The sequence below is a fragment of the Symphodus melops genome (genome assembly GCF_947650265.1).
Source record: "Symphodus melops genome assembly, chromosome: 18".
Lineage (NCBI taxonomy): Eukaryota > Metazoa > Chordata > Actinopteri > Labriformes > Labridae > Symphodus > Symphodus melops.
The window spans coordinates 14,223,698-14,241,371 of NC_136708.1; the positions used below are offsets into that span (position 1 = coordinate 14,223,698).

The window sequence follows — 17,674 nt, forward strand, 5'->3', positions numbered from 1 at the left end:
ATTTTTTCTGTTTCTCTGCCTGATGAAAAAAATAACTCAAATGTGTATTATTATTGATTACATTCATCAGGGTCGCTGAAGTGATAACTAGACTATAACTAGAACCCCCCAGAGAAGACACTATCAACACTCAGCCCCGCACACATACAATCAACTCTTATATGGACTTCATGCACTACAGACTGCTTTTGAACGCCCAGCTGAGCCATTTACTTTTCAGCCAACCTCCTCTCCACTTATTGATCTGTGATCATTGTAAACGCAACATTTACTGATTTAAGGGAAAGAGCGAGCATTGCTTGCAATGACTGAACAGTTGTTTTTTTGCTGCCTGTACAGCACCAGAGGTGTGTTGACCCAGACAGATGGTGCGATGCAGCAACTTTGTCTGCCTGTTTGAGGCAGAGCCACTGCAGAGAAACACGGATCACACGGACCGCTCCTGCAGGGCACGTCGAGTAAAATACTTTGACCATCTTAAAGCTTCAGATATGAATAAATGATTATTTCCTGCCATCCCTCTTCTTATATAATGACTACACTGTGACAGAAAGAAAACATGTTACGTAGTAACATAAATACACGTAGAAAATGCCTAAAGCAAATAACAGTGATAATAATTAAAAAAAAATAAAGCTCAGATAACGAGAAGCAGACAAGAAATAATAAAATAATTAGCACCTCAGCCATTCAAATAGTGTTGAAGGTGTAAGTGCAGCACATGTCCCTCTATTGATTATTGTGACAGGGGAGGGGGGCACATTTTATTTTTCCTGACAGCCATTTTTGGAAAAAGACCTTTCAGAATTGTGCTTAATTTAGCTGGAATGCTACTTTACCTTCTGCCTGACAGTATAGGGAGGAACACAGCTAGATGAGGGGGGTCCTTTATGATACCGGGGTATCATAAAGGACTCCAGTATGAATGGGACAGGGTTGCCAATAATTCTGCCTGCTGTGTTCACTGTCCCTGTTAAGCTGTTGCTGTTCGATAGCTTTGCAATTAGGAATTTTTGAGAATCAGTTTGCAGTGTCATTTTAACTTTTGTTTTCCTGTTGAGCTTCCTTCAAACATTTTTTTACGCATCATTGCACCGAAAAGCCCTACTGTGAGTTTATGACGTGTATTGCAGTACACACATCCTAATGCTGCATCCTCCTGCCAAAAGCTTATTATAGTCTGTTTCTATGCGAAGAACAAGCAAAGCTGCCCTCACATGGCCCGCACAGCTCTGCTTTGTACCTTTGTACTCTCTCCAGGTAGCAAAGAATGAAACAATCCTTGGAGGCCAAGTAAGACTTGGCACACGTTTATGTGTATGTGAGCGCTTACATTTGACTGAGGAATGGGAGGCAGGAAGGCATTTGGGAGGGTAACCATGACATGTTCGGTGAGAGTATTGTGTCTGACTTGACTAGTTTTTACTTGGTTTTACTGGTGACGTTTTCGTTTTTTATGTTGTCTTTTTGTCCGCTTCTGCTGCTAAACAATTTTCCCCTTGTTGGACAATAAAGTGAATCCAAATCAGACCTTGATAACAAAAGAAAGTTAACAGAAATTGAAAGGGAAAAGGCAGGTCTGCCAGTGACTGATCAGGGGACTTCAGGGAGTTCTGGATTCTGACAGCCAGTCAAGGATTGAACATCCCACACACAGATGTTCACAATCATCCCCCCTGACAAATCCTAGCAATAATAGTAATGACCACAGTGACACATGAGAGAATCAGGAGGCTGTGATTGATTGGATGATAATTCTCTGAATTGGACTGGTGAATTATTTACTTTGGAGCCGTGTAGGAAAGGCAGAGGGGACGCATTCTCGTTAATGAATTCAGTTTGGTGTCAGTTGGCTGAAGAAAGAGCAACATGAGAAGATAATCTGAGAGGTCATAGAAAGTTGAAAAGCAGAGTTCACACAGCCAGATGACCTGATGGGGTGACTTTAGACTTCTTTAAGTAACATCCAAATGGAGATTTAGCAGTTTTCGCAGAGTAGGACTCTTCCCAGTTATTGCATTTTTAAGTAAAAATAAGAAAAAGTGTAAAAGCCTGATTGACATGTAGACATGTCAAAAACATGTAAACATACAACGTGTCCTTATTTAGGTGCGAGTCCTGAAGCAGCAGTACCACTCCCTTTACCTTCAGAGTAAAACATTTTGAACACAGCAGGAGATACAGACATTAATTGTACTCTAAAAGAATAAAAAGTTTTTTGTCTAATGAATGTCTTAATATGTCCTTTTCATATTTGTTTTTAATTTAGGGAAATATCTGATCTCAGACTCAGAGTTATGAGAGTCTGGGAGGAGGTGATGACAGAGTCTTGGCATCTCTGCTGTTCTGGCAGCATCTGAGTGAACACGTACGCACAGGAGCTTAAAGATTGACATTTACGGCATGTGAACCTTATTCAATGATCTTTTGGAACGTATCAGAGAAACACAATCCATGTCAGAAAGGTAAAGGATTCGAAAGTGCATAACCACAGCTATTGTTTATTGCAAAATAATAGACATTCTGTCAAGCATGCTCTGATTAGCAGTCACACTTTGTTGCATATCTGCACACACAAACACAGTTAAAGTCAGCAGGGAAGTTGAAAGGACCCATATGAGAAAAAAGGGGGGTGACAAAAAAATGGACTTCAACTTGTATAGCGCTTTTCCAGCCTTCTGACTACTCGAAGCACTTTTACACTGCATGTTGATGGAAGTGAGACCATCAGAAATAACTAATCCCATTCATGTCTTAATGGGCATCATACCCGCGACCCTCCAGTTGAAAGAGGACGACTTTACCAACTGAGCCATGGCTGTCTCCATAGTGATATACCACTGTCAAAATGAACATAGAAATAAATTGTTTTAATCTAAACCGGAATTCATGTGTGTCTGACAAGTTATTAGCCTGACATTTTGCAGTGGGGTATTTCTTTACATCATTTTATCCTCATACTTTTTAATAAGCTATGCATTAAGTGTGTTATCATTATTTTTGTGGATATATGCACATTTAATTTGATAACCTCTGCACAGAAAAAGCCTTATGTCCTCTTGTGCATACATTCACTCTTTTTTCATCGCTTTTGATTTTTTTTCCTAAGCTGCCTTGAGGATTTGGTCCCAGCCAATAAAATCCCTTCCTGTTCCATCACATGTTCAGTGTCTGCTGCTGTGTGGAGAACAGTAAGCATTGTCTTGGGTGTGTTCTTTTGACCCGCTTGATATCTCAACCTGGTCAGTAAGGTGAAAACAGAACCGGTGTGTGTGTCGAACAGATGCTGGGACTTGGTGCCGGATGCAGCAGCGCCTGTGGGAGCGGTTGGCTTTGAAACAGGGCGGGGCAAGAGTTTGAAGCAGAGGGGAGAGGGAAGGAGGGCAGCATTGCCATCGCAGCAGTGGCAACTGAGAGTTGACGCTGTAGTAGACACGAGGCCAGGGGTTTGGTCATGTCGTGGTTCTTCTGAAGAGCGAGGCGAATCTGAGGAGGAAACAAACAATCAAGTTGTTTCTCTCTCACAAGGAACTTGAGAAGTTCAAGTAAGAAACTACAGAAGTTGGAAGAGATAAAGTCATAGCTAGTCTGCTTTTTTTCCCTTTTTGTCAGATTTAAATAAGACAAATTGCCAGTGATTTAGATTAAAGGTATCTTGCCTTTTATCTAAATCACTGGCAATGTGTCTTATTAGAAGAAGGGAGCGGATGGTCTCGAAAATGAACTAGTACTCACAAACACAATAATGAGGGATGATGGTTAATTAAAAAAAAATAATAATGGATTTACCGCCTGGAAACCTTGGTGGCGCTGGGTGGGAGTATAGGGGCTGAACTTGGGCTTGGCTGGCTTTCCTGCTGCTCTGTCTTTGTGTCTCCTGCTGCTGATGTGCTGTGGGTGGAGAAGAGAAACACGCAGATAAACACAAAGGAGAATAAAGATAGGGGGGGACAAAGAGAGAGAGAGAGAGAATGTATAATCACAGAAGATGAAATTACAAGGAGGCTGAATCAAGGCTCCTTTTTCGACGAGAGACGGGCTGTTGTTATCTAGTTTGCAGTCTTTGAAAGTAAAATATTCACGAGGGGGCGGGTTTGGAGATCTTTTTGATTTGATCGACGTGCACAAACAGATGGCTACGGCCAGAGCTGAACACAGTAAGCAGTGAAGAGCTGAATATTCATGAGCACCTGGCCAAAAAAAAACTTTTTTCAACTGTTATGAAGACATTCAACACTCAGCATTCACATCACATAGAGATGCTAATACCGCACTCACATGCAGCCCAGGCTTAGCGTGTAATTTATTGAGTTGTCTGTGATTTTTTTCTCACCTGCAGTAACAAGTATGTTATAATTTGGAATAAAATACATACAGGCCTGAAAAAAAATGTCTGTACTACGTGAGGGGTAGAATTTTTGACAGCTGTTGTCAAGTTCAACCATGAAAGAGACAAATCTGTGAGACAGCTGACCTTTTCATAGTTTTACATTCATAGGAGGTTCAGGAAGCAGGAAGTTTGACACATCAGATTATCACCTATGCGTTCCATCTAACTGTGCAACAAAAAGAAACTATGATCAGCAAATCACGTACTGAACCAAAAAAAACACAGTGGTGCAAAAAGACTAAATACAATTACAATGCTGGCACTTGGATGAGTCTCCTTATTATTTACTTTTTAATATACTATCCCCATTGCTGCATTTGTTGGACAGTGGTTGCTTATTATTATATATATATATATATATATATATATATATATATATATATATATATATATATATATATAAAATGTTGCCATGTTACAAAACATTTGAAAGGATTGAACCTGTAGTGTATAATCTTTTTGGTTTTGGTGTCAGACATCACTGTGCTGTCAGCAGTTCAGACATAACTTTCCTCACGGTTCCATTGAAATAAGGAGAAGGAGGTTGAAGGAGACAAGAAGCAAAGGAAAGTCTGAAAAAAACAAATATTTGTTTCTGGAGAAGAACTCCCTCTTCTTTTTATCCCCCATTAATCAAATTTATTTAGTGACCTTTAGAGGAGATGCAGACAAATATATTTTACTTGTAAATTTTCCGTTACAGTGCAAATGAAGTGAGCTCTAAAAACTATTTCATTCAAATATGTTGAAATTTTTAGGAAAGATAATTTGTCATATCATTAGCATATTGAATAATTCAACAGAAAAGCCATTTACACTCGATAAACCTTATCAAAGAGAAATGGTGTATATTGGTGTGCACCACATAACACATTAGCACTTTCACAAGTCTGTTCCCAAATCGACCCAAACTTAGCTCTGTCTTTGGATGATTCTGTTTAAATTGCTGTAAAAATTAAAACTGATTTTGCAGAAAATGTAGTTTTCAGCTACTGACCTGTTTGAGCTGAATCTCAGAGTTGACGTGCACATCACAGATTTCACAATGGAAAGTTTTGTTTTGAAGTCCCGTCGTTGACTCAGATGGTGCAGCCAACTTGGCCTTCACCCCCATCCTAGGGAAGGACTTGATAGCTCCATGCCCGCTCCTCGCCTCCAACATTGTCTTGTGCTTAGTGCCTGAGTGGATACAAAGTCACATCAACCATATCTCTTATGAGTCTTGCCTAGACTGATGTCAGCTATGGCTTCAGTTCCTCACCGCTGTTGTGGGCCTGCAGCTGGGAGGCAGAGTTGACGGCCACTTTGCAGAGGGAGCAATAAAGTAGACGTTTCGCCTTTTCTTCTTCTGTTTCCTCCTCTGGAGTCCCCGCAGCCTCACCGTCTCCTTGTGTCTCCTTTTCTGGCCTCGTCCAATTTGGTGATAGGGAGGGCTCTGAGTTTGCTTTCACAGTTTCAGTGGTGCTGTGGCAGGATGATGACAACTCTGAGGAAAGGTTTGAGGCTGGTGTATAGGAAGAAAAAAATAACACAAAAAAAATACTGTCAGCGAGCAGGCTAGATAGATTTGTCCACATCTAAAGTTACAGCATTTTTACACACTACAAAGCTGCAATTTCACAGCATACTCTGTGGCAGAATAAAAACCCACCGAGCTGATTATGAGCTTCCCTAATTACACTAATAATCATCATTTCCCTCAGGGTTTGCATGCCAGCACTAAGACAAACGTTTTTATTCAGAAATTATTTGTCTCTTCAATCTCTTGTGCGACTTGACTTGAAGAGCTTCCCCTCGAGGAGCTTGTGCTGATATAAGGACTCACTCTTTGCTAATAACAACGATGAGCTCTGCTTTATTGAGTGGGTGTCTGTTTGATACCACGGATTCCCCACTCTTGAGAGGCCAATGAAGCTGTTTGCTGAAGTAATCCTGTGGGGCTCATCCACTTCAAACTGGAAATGATCACTAATCCTTTTGCTCGTACAAACAAACTTTCATAAAAGTGTCGTCAAGCACAATTCTCCTGTCCTATTGCTCTTAAGCCTTATGTATTATTGTCATTCCCAAACACAAACAACGGTATAGCACATCAGGACTTGGAAGCAGGATGTTGCTCTGAAACGAATTTATTTCGAATTTATTTTGTTTCCAGGAACATGAAAGAAAATTGCCCATTGATCACATTCAAAGCTTTGTCAGTGTGTTTTGATCTCCATAGCCACTGAGGAGGTCAGTAAATGTAGAGAGGAAGAAGAAGAACTTTTAAAGTCTGCGCTGTGAAACATCAAGGAGCAGGAGGCTTAGGACAACAAAGAGTTGATCGGGGGAAAAGAGGGTCTGAGCCTTACACTTCTACACTGCATTGAAAGCTGTCATACGTTTCATGTTTGTTCACACACATAGACACATAAGACACACACACTTAAGGGACGCATGCTAGCAGATACACACACCTGATGTTGTTTCAGAGCTGAAGGGCTGGGAGCACGGAAACTGGAGGATTTGCGACGTGGTTTCCTTGGCTTCGGGGTCGGAGGTCCTGATCTTTGAGTCAGGGGCGTCAAAAGATTTCAGCATTTTTGCATGTTTGGGGCCACTGGAATGGAAAGTTGTCTGCACCTGTATACACAACAGCAAAACAAGTCATTATGGATTTATTGGCCCTGATCATTTAGCTTTGTGAACCTGACAGTGTTTCTTATATTTAGACACAAAACATGACGTGAATTTTAAAAGTTAGTGATTTTTTTCTGGCAATGCTCTGCCTGCACCACCTTAGACTTTCTGTTGTTTTTGTTATATGACTGTTGGCATTACATTGCTGTCCAGCATGTAATAGTGCTTATGTGAAAAATTATGTGGTCATCTCAATGAAAATAGGAACTTTCCAGAGGTCATATGAGGTTTTAGTAGCAGCTTCCACCCAATAAGACAGCCAAGAAACAAGGGCAGGTCTCCTTTACCACTCAACTGTCACGTTAGGGTGTGTGTGAGAAAATAAAAAGACAACATGAGAGGTAAACAATAGCAAGTGTGTGTTTCCCACAAGACAACACCTACTTCAGAGTTGAACATCTGTCGGCACACTCCGCAGGCACTGGGCTTTCTCTTCAGACGTGAGATTGTCCCGAAGCCTGGGCAAATCAGAGCTTTATGGACGGGATCCATCTGCAACACACGAGAAGCTCAATGGTGAGGGTTGTGTGAGAAAAGAGAGAATTTCCCCCAAGGTGTAAATGACAGGCTGCCTGCAAGATAACTCACCTCCTTCATGATAATGTGGATTTATTATATGCCTGTCATAGGTGGAGGCCGTAATGGAGAATTTTATCTGGTTGTGTTTAGGTTGTAAAAGACAGATCTGATGTCGTAATTACATTAAAACAGAAAGAACTTGACTTCTAATACAGTGGACTGCGCCTTATAACCGGATTACCCGCCTTAAAACCTCCATGCGCCTTAAAACCGAGTACATCGAGTTGTAAGACCATGAGACCATGTCGTGCGCAGGTAATGCATGCATGAAAGGAAAGTATATAAAAAATAGCCCGACTGCCTTGAAAAAATTCGGAGGAGCTCCTGTAGAAAGGGCTTTGTCGTGTTCATTAGAGAGAACGCACACAGACAATGTGGTCATCTTGTGTTTTTCTAATAGTGACATGGAAAATAAAAAAAAAAATGCTGGTACACTCAATAGTGTTGAATTATTTCCACTTTACATAAAGACGGCAATATAAGATAGCCAACTTTTATTATTTGATTTTTGATTAACTCATGTTGAATAAGCCTGCTGATAAAGTACGAATTACACAAACACTTTCTTTGAAGGTTGGTCAGGGGATAATAGATGGGTCAGATGAACATCAGAGTTTCATCCTGGGGACTATAGGCTCTGTTGACCTCGTTTAAGGGATGCTTTATAAATTAGCTATAATGCCTGTATACTGTAGTTTTGTTTAAACTTGACGTGTTAGTAAGTATCATTACATGACACCATCTCTCAGGCAGAATCCAAATAAAGTACTGGAGCACAGGAATCACTTAAGGCAAATTTATGTGGGTGTAGGTCAGGATCTTGCCTGAGAGAAGGAGTCCACTGAGTTATATTTTAAACATCTAAGGTCCCCCTCTGAGAGCACTGACCTCCATTTGTTGAGCAGCTGAAGCACAAGAGTGTACTTTTACTATCTTTACAGATACTGATAAGTTGTTTTGGTGCTTAAAAATAACCCAAATTGAATGGGGAATGGAAAGATGTTTGCTTATAAGTTCTAAAATGTTGAAAGCGATCATAATAGATATTTCTTATTCATCTTTGCTAACATAGCTTCTTAGTTTTGTGTACGCATGAATACTTGTATACTCTACACACAATCCTGAAGTCAGTAATAACTACCATGAAATCCACATGACCACAGCCACCACGTTTCATGACACATCTTTAACTATAAACATTTTATAACCATCTTTAAACCTGCAGGTGTGAGGGAGTGCTGAAAACCCAGCGTTAGGGTGTTTTTACTTGCAGAAGGTTTTTCCCCCACAGTGATAAATGAAGGTGGGACATTCAAATGCAAGATGGTGTTTACTTTAAATTCATGCATTTCGTGGAAAAGTGGATTGAACGGCTTTGAAATTGAGTGCTGTTCAGAAATTTGAACAAACAACAAAAACAACAAACTAAAAACAAAGAAACCCTTCACTAGTTGTCTCATTTTCTTAAAGAGTGTGAGAGTTAGGCAGTAAAGCTCCCCATGTCTTTACATGTGTGTGTGATAGTTAACATATTGGACAGTCTGACCATACAACTCTGTGCATCTCTAGACATACATATCTGAGCACATACGGCTCTATACTCAGTCTAATAAAACTGTACTAACCTTTGTGGAGCGTAGCAAACCTATTACCTGTGATGAAATGTAGGGAGTAATATAACCAGCTACAACCAAGATGGTTTAATGGAAACATGGCTGTAGGTGACATTAAGATTAATGTGTTATTATGGCTCAGCCAACTAGTCCTCCATGCCCTGAAAACTCAAAGCAAAGCAATAAAAATGGAGATTCTTCACGTTGCTGCCATGCCAAACATGAATTATTTGCTCAGAAAGCAAGTAAATCTGACTGTAAGAGTTTGTGGGTGTGTGTGAGTTTTAACTCATTTTCTTTGATCGTCACTCCAGGCGGCTATTCTTGAATATATTTCTGCTGCCTCTTATCTCTCTGCTTCTCTCCAGCTGTTGGTGTTAGACAAACACATGTTTTCATTGTTTCATAATCAAAATCAGTTTTGGAAAAAAAGAACCAGAAGCTAAATAAACCCACATAAATGTTAATCAAGACCTCAAGTTTTGTATTTCTCTGAAGGAGTCTAAACATTTTAAAGTTGCTTAAAGCCTGTCTCAATCCTTCCTCAGATCCCACAGGCTTGAAGTTTGACCTTCTATCAAGCATTCCTCCCTTCACCTCTCCATCTGCTGCCCTGTAAACCCTCTGCCTCTCCCTTCTTTTCTGTCAGATCAAAGTCCCCCTTGCTGCCTCCCACCGGACTCTCGCTCTCTGGACCTGCACCTGTGGCAAAGTCATTTTGCCCTTCATACTCATTGTCTCTTGTTCCTTCTTCTTTCTCTTCACACGCTTATCAACAGCTGAAAGAAAAGAAGTCCCTCTCCCTCCTCCTATCCGCAACTACCTCTATCCACGCTGTGAGTTGTGACATAAAATGAACCAGATTCTTTTGCGTTTAAGTCAAACCAATCCAAAAGCTCTGATAATAGTATCCAGCCTTGTTCCAGGTTCAAATGAATAGCAATGAAGGGATTCAGTAAAAAAGTGAAAGGAAATCTGGTCATATTTCAATTTGAAAAGAAATAAACGTTTGGTAGCCTAAACTAAAGCAAGGCAAAAGATCATTTAATCCTTTTGAATATTTTATCATTTTAATAGCCTGGTAGCCTGAAAACTGCTTTGTTGCAATTTCACAAGCGGATATTTTAAAATGCAATCTAGAGGGTTTTTTTAAAGAAATTGAACGCCAATGAATTTGGGTGCAATTCCTATTTTAATATCTTAAATGTATCCCATCTTAATGTATCCCAAAACAAGCTGAAGAGAGACGTTCACTTTTCCTGGGTTTGGTAGTTGACTCTCTTCGTCAACATTTATAATGATGAATTTTCCTCAGTCTATATAGTGTAGCAGAGTGACATGTGAGAACACTGCGTCAAGCACCTATTAAGAGGATGGATTGTAATAAATGATCTGCTGCTTTTCTGTTCTTTGTTTTTTAAATGTATTATTTACTTGGAAACTAAACAAAAAAATCCATCAAACACAAAGCCAACAACTCCCTGTCTGTGGCTCTGGATCCCTGGCTTATGACACACAAACACACACATGCATGCGGCTCTGTTGTAACCATGACGACATAGAATAACGTGTGGCTACTGTATTTGATAATCATCTGAAGTTGCCTTTAAATAATGGTGAGCTATCCGGTTTATAAGACATAAGAGGGAACAGTCAGTAAACACAGACTTGCTTCAGTTTCAGTTGAAATGATTGCTAATCAAATCAAGTCTGCTCAGTTACATTAATCAATTACATTTTCTTCAAAGCCGCATTTTAGTGTTTGTTCTTATTAAGTATCTTATTTGTTCTGCGGTGTATATTGTTTACATTTGTATGGTTTCACTATTCCTATATTTCTTTATGTTTGATGTTGCTGTTTTAAGCCGAAAAGCCTAGCCTTACACAGGGCATCCAAATTAGCCACAGCTAAACCTGTATGCCTGGCAACTATGTAACTTACACATGAATCAATGTTCATTGCATGTATTTCATTTGTTTATTAGGCATTTAGCAATGCTGCACTTCCACATACAGAAAAAGAGTAAAAACTATACAGCGCTATAATAACACCAAGCTGAATGTAGGGACTGTAAAGTTCAGAAAACTTTCCCAGGGCTGCCATATTCCTTCAGCTGTAGAGCTGGAAATAGTTTTGGAAATGAAAAGAGGACAGTGTTATAAACAGGCAAGATGGGCTATGACTCAGTGGGGAGAAGGTGATTTGAGGTGTCTGAAAGACTCTTGTCAGCATGTGGTAAGGTCTAAGTCAGATAAAGGAAAGTGAAACTTTTTACTTTGTAAAAAAATAAATGGAAAGGTTTGATATATTGTGTGGATGTTCTAAGGAAAAGAAAAGTAAAGGGTGAATGCAGAAAATGTGGGAGAGTTGAAGCGGTGAGAGTGATTTTAAAAAAGGGTGAACTATGGAAAGGATGACAGTTGGAGAGAAAAAAAGAGCTGAAGTGAAGAAGGTGATAAATGAATATCAACGTGGAAAAATAATAAAGGCTGATAAGAACATGTGAGAGAGGAGATTCAGAACTGATTAGATGTCTGTCTTTGACTTTATTGGCAGGGCACCACAGGCTGTATAAAGCAGGGACATATAGTCTCAGTGAATTCTACCAATAGTTTGCAACCATCTTTGAAAGAAATTCACCCCCTTTAAAGTATTGTTTACGAATTAAAAACAGAGTAATCAAGACAGAAAATGTTTTTTGTTTCTACCAGGCTGTAAACATGTTAATTTCTGCTGTAAAAAATAGCATTTTATATGGGGTCTAAAGTTGGTTATCTATCTTTTGCAGCCAGCTTCATGTGGACACTCAATTTGTGTTTTTCCGATTCTTCCTCACCTCTTGAGTCACATCGTGGTTTAAAGATAAGGCAAATTGAAGAGAACAGACTCATGAGAGTTTTCACCTTTTAACTCTACAATAAGTTAAGGTTTTAAAGGGATTTAAATATTCTGGAAACATTTTGGAAAAAAGCAGTGCTTTAAACCATTTTTGATCGTATAGTTAATTCAGCTTATAGCTATGTCGTGTACATTGACTGTCTCAGCAAAAAACTGAAGTCATACATAATTTGGCCAGCAGGAATATGTTAAGACATACTGCACGATTCTTGTACAAGGTAGTCCTCCGCCCTGCCTGACACATTCATCCTCCTCAGGGTCTTAGAGTTCTGCTCTTCACCTTCAACAACAACAACAAGAAAAGCTGTAAGGAATACCAAGGAATCAGCTCCCCCTCCCGGGCTCAGAGGAAATGTCACAGCTTTGTGCATCAGAGGTGATATATTTGGAATGGTGTGGGCAGCTGTAGCTCAGGAATCTATGTATTCAGACTGTTGGATGAAATGAATTCCTCCACGCACTTGCAGCAATTATCCTCAAGATTAAGTAACTACTTTGGGTTTTGATTGTTTTTAATGCTGTGGAGTAGTTACTGAAATAACTCACATCGTTGAATCCAGTCAGCAGTTGAAACGGGAGGAGGGACTTGGAGTCTAAAGAGGGCGGGGTCCTGCCCAGCGTGGGACGAGCAAGCTGCGGGAGAGCCCTGTGACACACGTTACCTAGGAGACAGCATGGCAGGGAGGTGACAGGTGGATACATAAACATAGAGGAGGGATTCAGGAGAGATGAGGTGGTAACGATTAGAAATAATAATAATGTGATAATAACAAAAGCTAAAAGACAACACAGGATATAAAGGAAAGAAATATAATGGCGGGTGTAGGTTTTGTGGTCTTCAACATTTCCTCAGTATTTTTCCCTTTAAACAGAAAAATTATCAGGGTAGTGTCACAAATAAATAAAATACTTTTTGTCAGCTTTCAGACTCCTTAATGACACAATCACAACTTTTTGTTTTATGTAAGTGATGTTTTTTTTAATATCTTTATTTCTTGTTTAAACATGAAGCCTTGTTGCACATTATTGAAGGAACAGCTGCTTATGCTGTCCTTCATCAGTTTTAATTCCACATATGTTTTTGAAAAAATGTAACACCCTGATTACAGACTTTCTGCATTATCTTTGATTATACCTTTGATAATTCACCACATAATTCTTAACATTTATTTGATTAAAATAAGTGCTGCCTCCACCATTGATGATAATTAAATGTGTGATTGACTTGAAATGTTTGAATTAAAAGAAATAATTAGTGCTTCAACCAATAATTATTTTTTCATTATTTAGTCACAGGCCAAATGTCTTAAATATTCCTAGTTCTAGAGGTATAGCAAATGAGGTCATTCATGTTATAAGCCTGTTGCACAGTCCTGATTATGGTCGCTTCTTGTGTTCATCGCTGCTCTGAGCTTCATTACAGACCAGACCCAAGGGTGGCCACCGTACAGGACAAAACAGGCAATCATCATTATCAAAATACCACAACACTCCCATCCGCTAAGCCATAGCCTATATCCGATTGCCCTTAACTAGAACTCCAGCATTGCTCACGCGCTCAAGTTCGTCAGGCGGTTGCCCATGGATACGTGAATGCTAATGAGCCTCTGTGCAGCTGTTAATATTTAGCTAGTAAAAAGGTCAGCTGATACGTACGTGTTTAAAAATCGTTATTATGAGATCCATTTAATTCATGTAAACATTTCCTCGGTAATAAATAATTTAAAAAAAGGTTAATAAAAACGGACGATTGCAACTTTTTCGTGAAATCTTAAACAACATGTCACTAATGCGTCATGTTTAGACCTTTTCTGTCCGTCATCACCCATAAGCCAATTTCAACTGCGTAGAGAGTTGTTGTTGTTGTTTTTTTGATTTCCGATCGACTGTCCCTCCCTATAACCTATATCATTATGAAGCGCCAGCTTGTGATCCGTTGACACAGGGACTGTCTTTCTTTACCAAGCTCGTGCATTGGGATCGCATTTTGAAACTTCTCTGAACTTTTTTTTCCCGAGGTTAAGGCATAAAGTTATATCAGGACAGAAAACCATGCATGCTCGATCCTTAAGATATTCCACATTTTTCAACCCATCAGACCAAGGCATCTGCAAGTACTGGGACAGAAACTGTCTACACAGTTTTCAACCAACTATTCTACACTTCTTAAAAGTTGTTTTGATTTGTTTGCCCATTTGTTATCATTATTTCAAATACTTCCCTGTTACAAATTAAAGCAGTCATTTGTCTGACTTTTTTCAAGTAAGTTTTTTTTTCTTTAATCTGAAATTTCAGAAACAGAGCCTAAACCTGAAAATTATAGACATATTAATGGATAACTGTCTTCTCTTTTGAGAGATAGTTTAACATGCAATACTTGTTTTACTTAGAGATTCTTTCTGCAGGCTGCTGTGGGTTATTAAAGAGTAAAAGCCTGATTAAAATGCTCTGTGATAAAAATATAAAAATGAAGATGCAGGCTGTTAATGCACTAAATAAGACTCTGGTTTTTTTCTGTTTCACTGAGCAGGTGACTGACCAAACATTCTCAACATAGAGCAACAAGTAAGCTATTTTAAACAACAGATGAACTCAGCAGGGTTGAACATGCCTCTTTCACTTACCAAAATTCATGTCGGCACCAAGAAGAGAAATCCTGTTGCTCAGTGTGAGAATGAAATATCTTTCATCTCCATGCAGAGATGAGGCTTTGCGTCCTCTTCCTTCACGCTCTGCCTCTTCTCGCTATCTCTCCTCCTGCAGCTACTCTGTTCCCCATCTGGATTCCCTCCTCCTCTTAACTGCCCGCCTCTTCCTTATGTACTCCTCATCTCTTCACGATTCGTGTGCAAGACTCCCCCTGTTGCCTATTCAAATCTCCCAGGAATCTTTTTTTTTTTTTTTTTAATTCAGCTATTGGGAAATAGCTGTAATGACAGTACAGTACCACAAAAACCTTAATGTCAACACACAGGAAGAGCAGGAGGCACATGTGGGATTAATATCTCAACATAACACTTAAATATGTAATAAAGTGATCTTGTCTTTAAGAGTAACACATAGAGGCTGTCAAGGAGTAAAAATGAATGTTAAACATAGACTTTAAGGATAATCTTTCCTTAAGGCTAAGCTGTTGTAGACTCCCCCTTTGGCCGCTGTTTTTGTACACATAAGTAGCCCCTCTTCCTTCTCTTTTGTAAATACTTTCACATCTTCACTTTCCTCTCTGACCTGCAGGGTATTATTAGATGCATCCCAAAGCTTTACACTGCACAGAGAGGAAGTACACAGTACATAATTCACAGTCTGGCTAAAAAAAAAACAAGAACATGCTGTTACACATGAATGCAGCTGTATGAATGCCCTCACCCACACTGAAGAGGATTTTAGTTTGAATCTGCAGAGAATTTACATGTTATACCGGTTCTCCTCAGCGACCTTGGCTCAACTTTCCTGTCCTGAAGCAAGAGCACATTTCCCCACTCTGTGTCAGGAAAGCAGGCAACACATGTTTTCCCACAATCTGCAACTCCAAGGGGATTTAGCTCAGGAAGGCTATCAGTTCAACAACTGTTGACTTCCAAATGCACACACACACACACACACACACACACACACGCACACACACACACACACACACGCACACACACACACATGCACACACACACACACACACACACACACACACAGCCTCAATGGGTTCTCCCACCATAACTCATAAGCATTTTAATCAGCAGTGAATAAAATAACTTAAAACAGATTACAAACGGCAGCTCTCACTTAAAGGGTTGCGTCCAGACTTTTGTGACTGGGGTGACCATACAGTCACCATAATAAAAGTACCAACTAAGGAAATGTGCTACATTCAAATGTGGCAGGCTGAAGCAACCTACCCAATTCAACACAAGCCCTGCCTTTGACCATGTAGACAACTAATCATAGAGAATGATTCTGGGGCAGTGTCATGGGTGACCAATCAGATAACAGGGTCTGTGCAACCCCAGGCTAACCATCTGGGCATGCCCCCGCTCTCTATAAGGACAATAAGCACTCTAATGCAGGGGAATTAAATAATGCATACTTGAGTGAATCTATTCAGGTATCTTTATTCAGCACATATTTTTTGGCTGAGCCATGTGAAGCAACAGCTGCCTGAAGAGGAGAAAATACACACATGGAAAATGTGTAGTCATAATATTCCAGATTGAACCTTTCTTTTATTGTATTGCCAGACGTTTTGTGATCCCATAAGAAACAGCAGAGAAGTGAGAGGGCTGGGTGGTATCAAACTTGAACACTCAAATTTAGAAGCTACAGGGTTTCATATTTTACAACCCGGTGTCTTATTTCTCTCCTCAAGTGTGGGAGCTGAATCCAATCAAAGAGGTGGTGAGAAATGTTGTCCTGATTCCTTAAAATTCTTGGAACATCTGTCACAAATTACAGACTTTACTGAGCTAACTGCACCGTCTCAAACATGACTTACCTCGTCCTCTGCGTATGTCACCTCTTGGGCACAAATTCTCCATTGTAAGGAAGCTCATGGTCCCACAGAATATTGTATGTTAATTAGAGTCCTGCTTAACACTTGTTTCTGGTCTCATGTTGCAGCTGAAAGCTTCACTGGAATATTAGCTTGCTGCATCACTTTACACCTGCAGCTGTTTAGCATCCCAGCCTCACAGGCAAACATCGTGGCTGTCATGGCAACTGAGGTATGTGATATTATTTTAAGTGAGTCTCTCTTGACTCAGTTTGACGCTGGTAGCCTGTTTAATTACATGCAGGAAAGGAATCATGTGACCCCAGCGGGGCCTTTTATATGAACAGCAGACTGCAGCAGGCTTTGTAAAAAAAAATTAGAGGCTTTTAAAGGTGCTAATTGACTATTTCGTGTAAGGGAAGTGCAACAGCCAAACAGAGGAAGTTATTCATAACAGGTGTTTTTTTTGGCATGCTTTTATCTCATTATGAACTGAGCTGAAACCAAACAGCTAGAGTTCTCATGATGGAACAATAAACACATTTTCTCTGCCACCACCTGCAGAGGATAATCCAACTCAGTCAGGGCACCTATCAGACTGCCTTGTTCTTTGATTGGTCACCATAACAACATCCCCATGATTATCAGCATGCATTGATTTAGTTGCTTTTACGTGTTCATGTCAGCTGTTGTGGAAACGTTGTATTAACTACTAATATGCTGAGATATGGACAGATGTGGGGGGATGGGGACCTTATGATGTGACTTAAGTCTTGTTTGTGTCTGTTCTTCCCTTTGTGTTTTCATGCACAAATAAAGGCCTGACGACACATGCACTCACATAATAGAACTTCAACTAGAGCTATAAATCCTGCTGTGAATAAAACAAGCCCACCTTTAACATAATGTCATTATGAATCCCATGTATCATTTCTGTCCGATAAATACAGTGTCCAGCTGTGGTTGGGAAAGTCATTCTTGGTACATGGAAGTTCCATACTGCAACAATACCCCTTGGTGTGCATCTTGGA

General features: G+C 39.8%; 1 protein-coding gene across 1 annotated transcript; it reads right to left on the minus strand.

Moving 5' to 3' along the window:
* Positions 1-2,267: 2,267 nt before the first annotated feature.
* Positions 2,268-15,040, minus strand: LOC306839734 (zinc finger protein 385D-like). Its single transcript, XM_079368608.1, has 8 exons — positions 14,785-15,040; positions 12,707-12,822; positions 7,454-7,561; positions 6,847-7,012; positions 5,652-5,894; positions 5,388-5,569; positions 3,790-3,891; positions 2,268-3,486 (listed from the first exon to the last, which is right to left on the minus strand). Exons 1-8 carry the CDS (start codon positions 14,792-14,794, stop codon positions 3,244-3,246), a joined length of 1,170 nt encoding a protein of 389 aa, XP_079224734.1. The 5' UTR covers positions 14,795-15,040; the 3' UTR covers positions 2,268-3,243.
* Between the last annotated feature and the right edge of the window lie 2,634 nt (positions 15,041-17,674).

Excerpts from the sequence above, each read along its gene's own strand:
- LOC306839734 (XM_079368608.1), bottom strand. Across the intron at positions 7,562-12,706 it reads TGCTGACTGGATTCAACGAT|ATGGATCCCGTCCATAAAGC; the intron begins GTGAGTTATTTC and ends CGTGTGTTGCAG. Across the intron at positions 3,487-3,789 it reads GCCACCAAGGTTTCCAGGCG|ATTCGCCTCGCTCTTCAGAA; the intron begins GTAAATCCATTA and ends TTTCCTCCTCAG.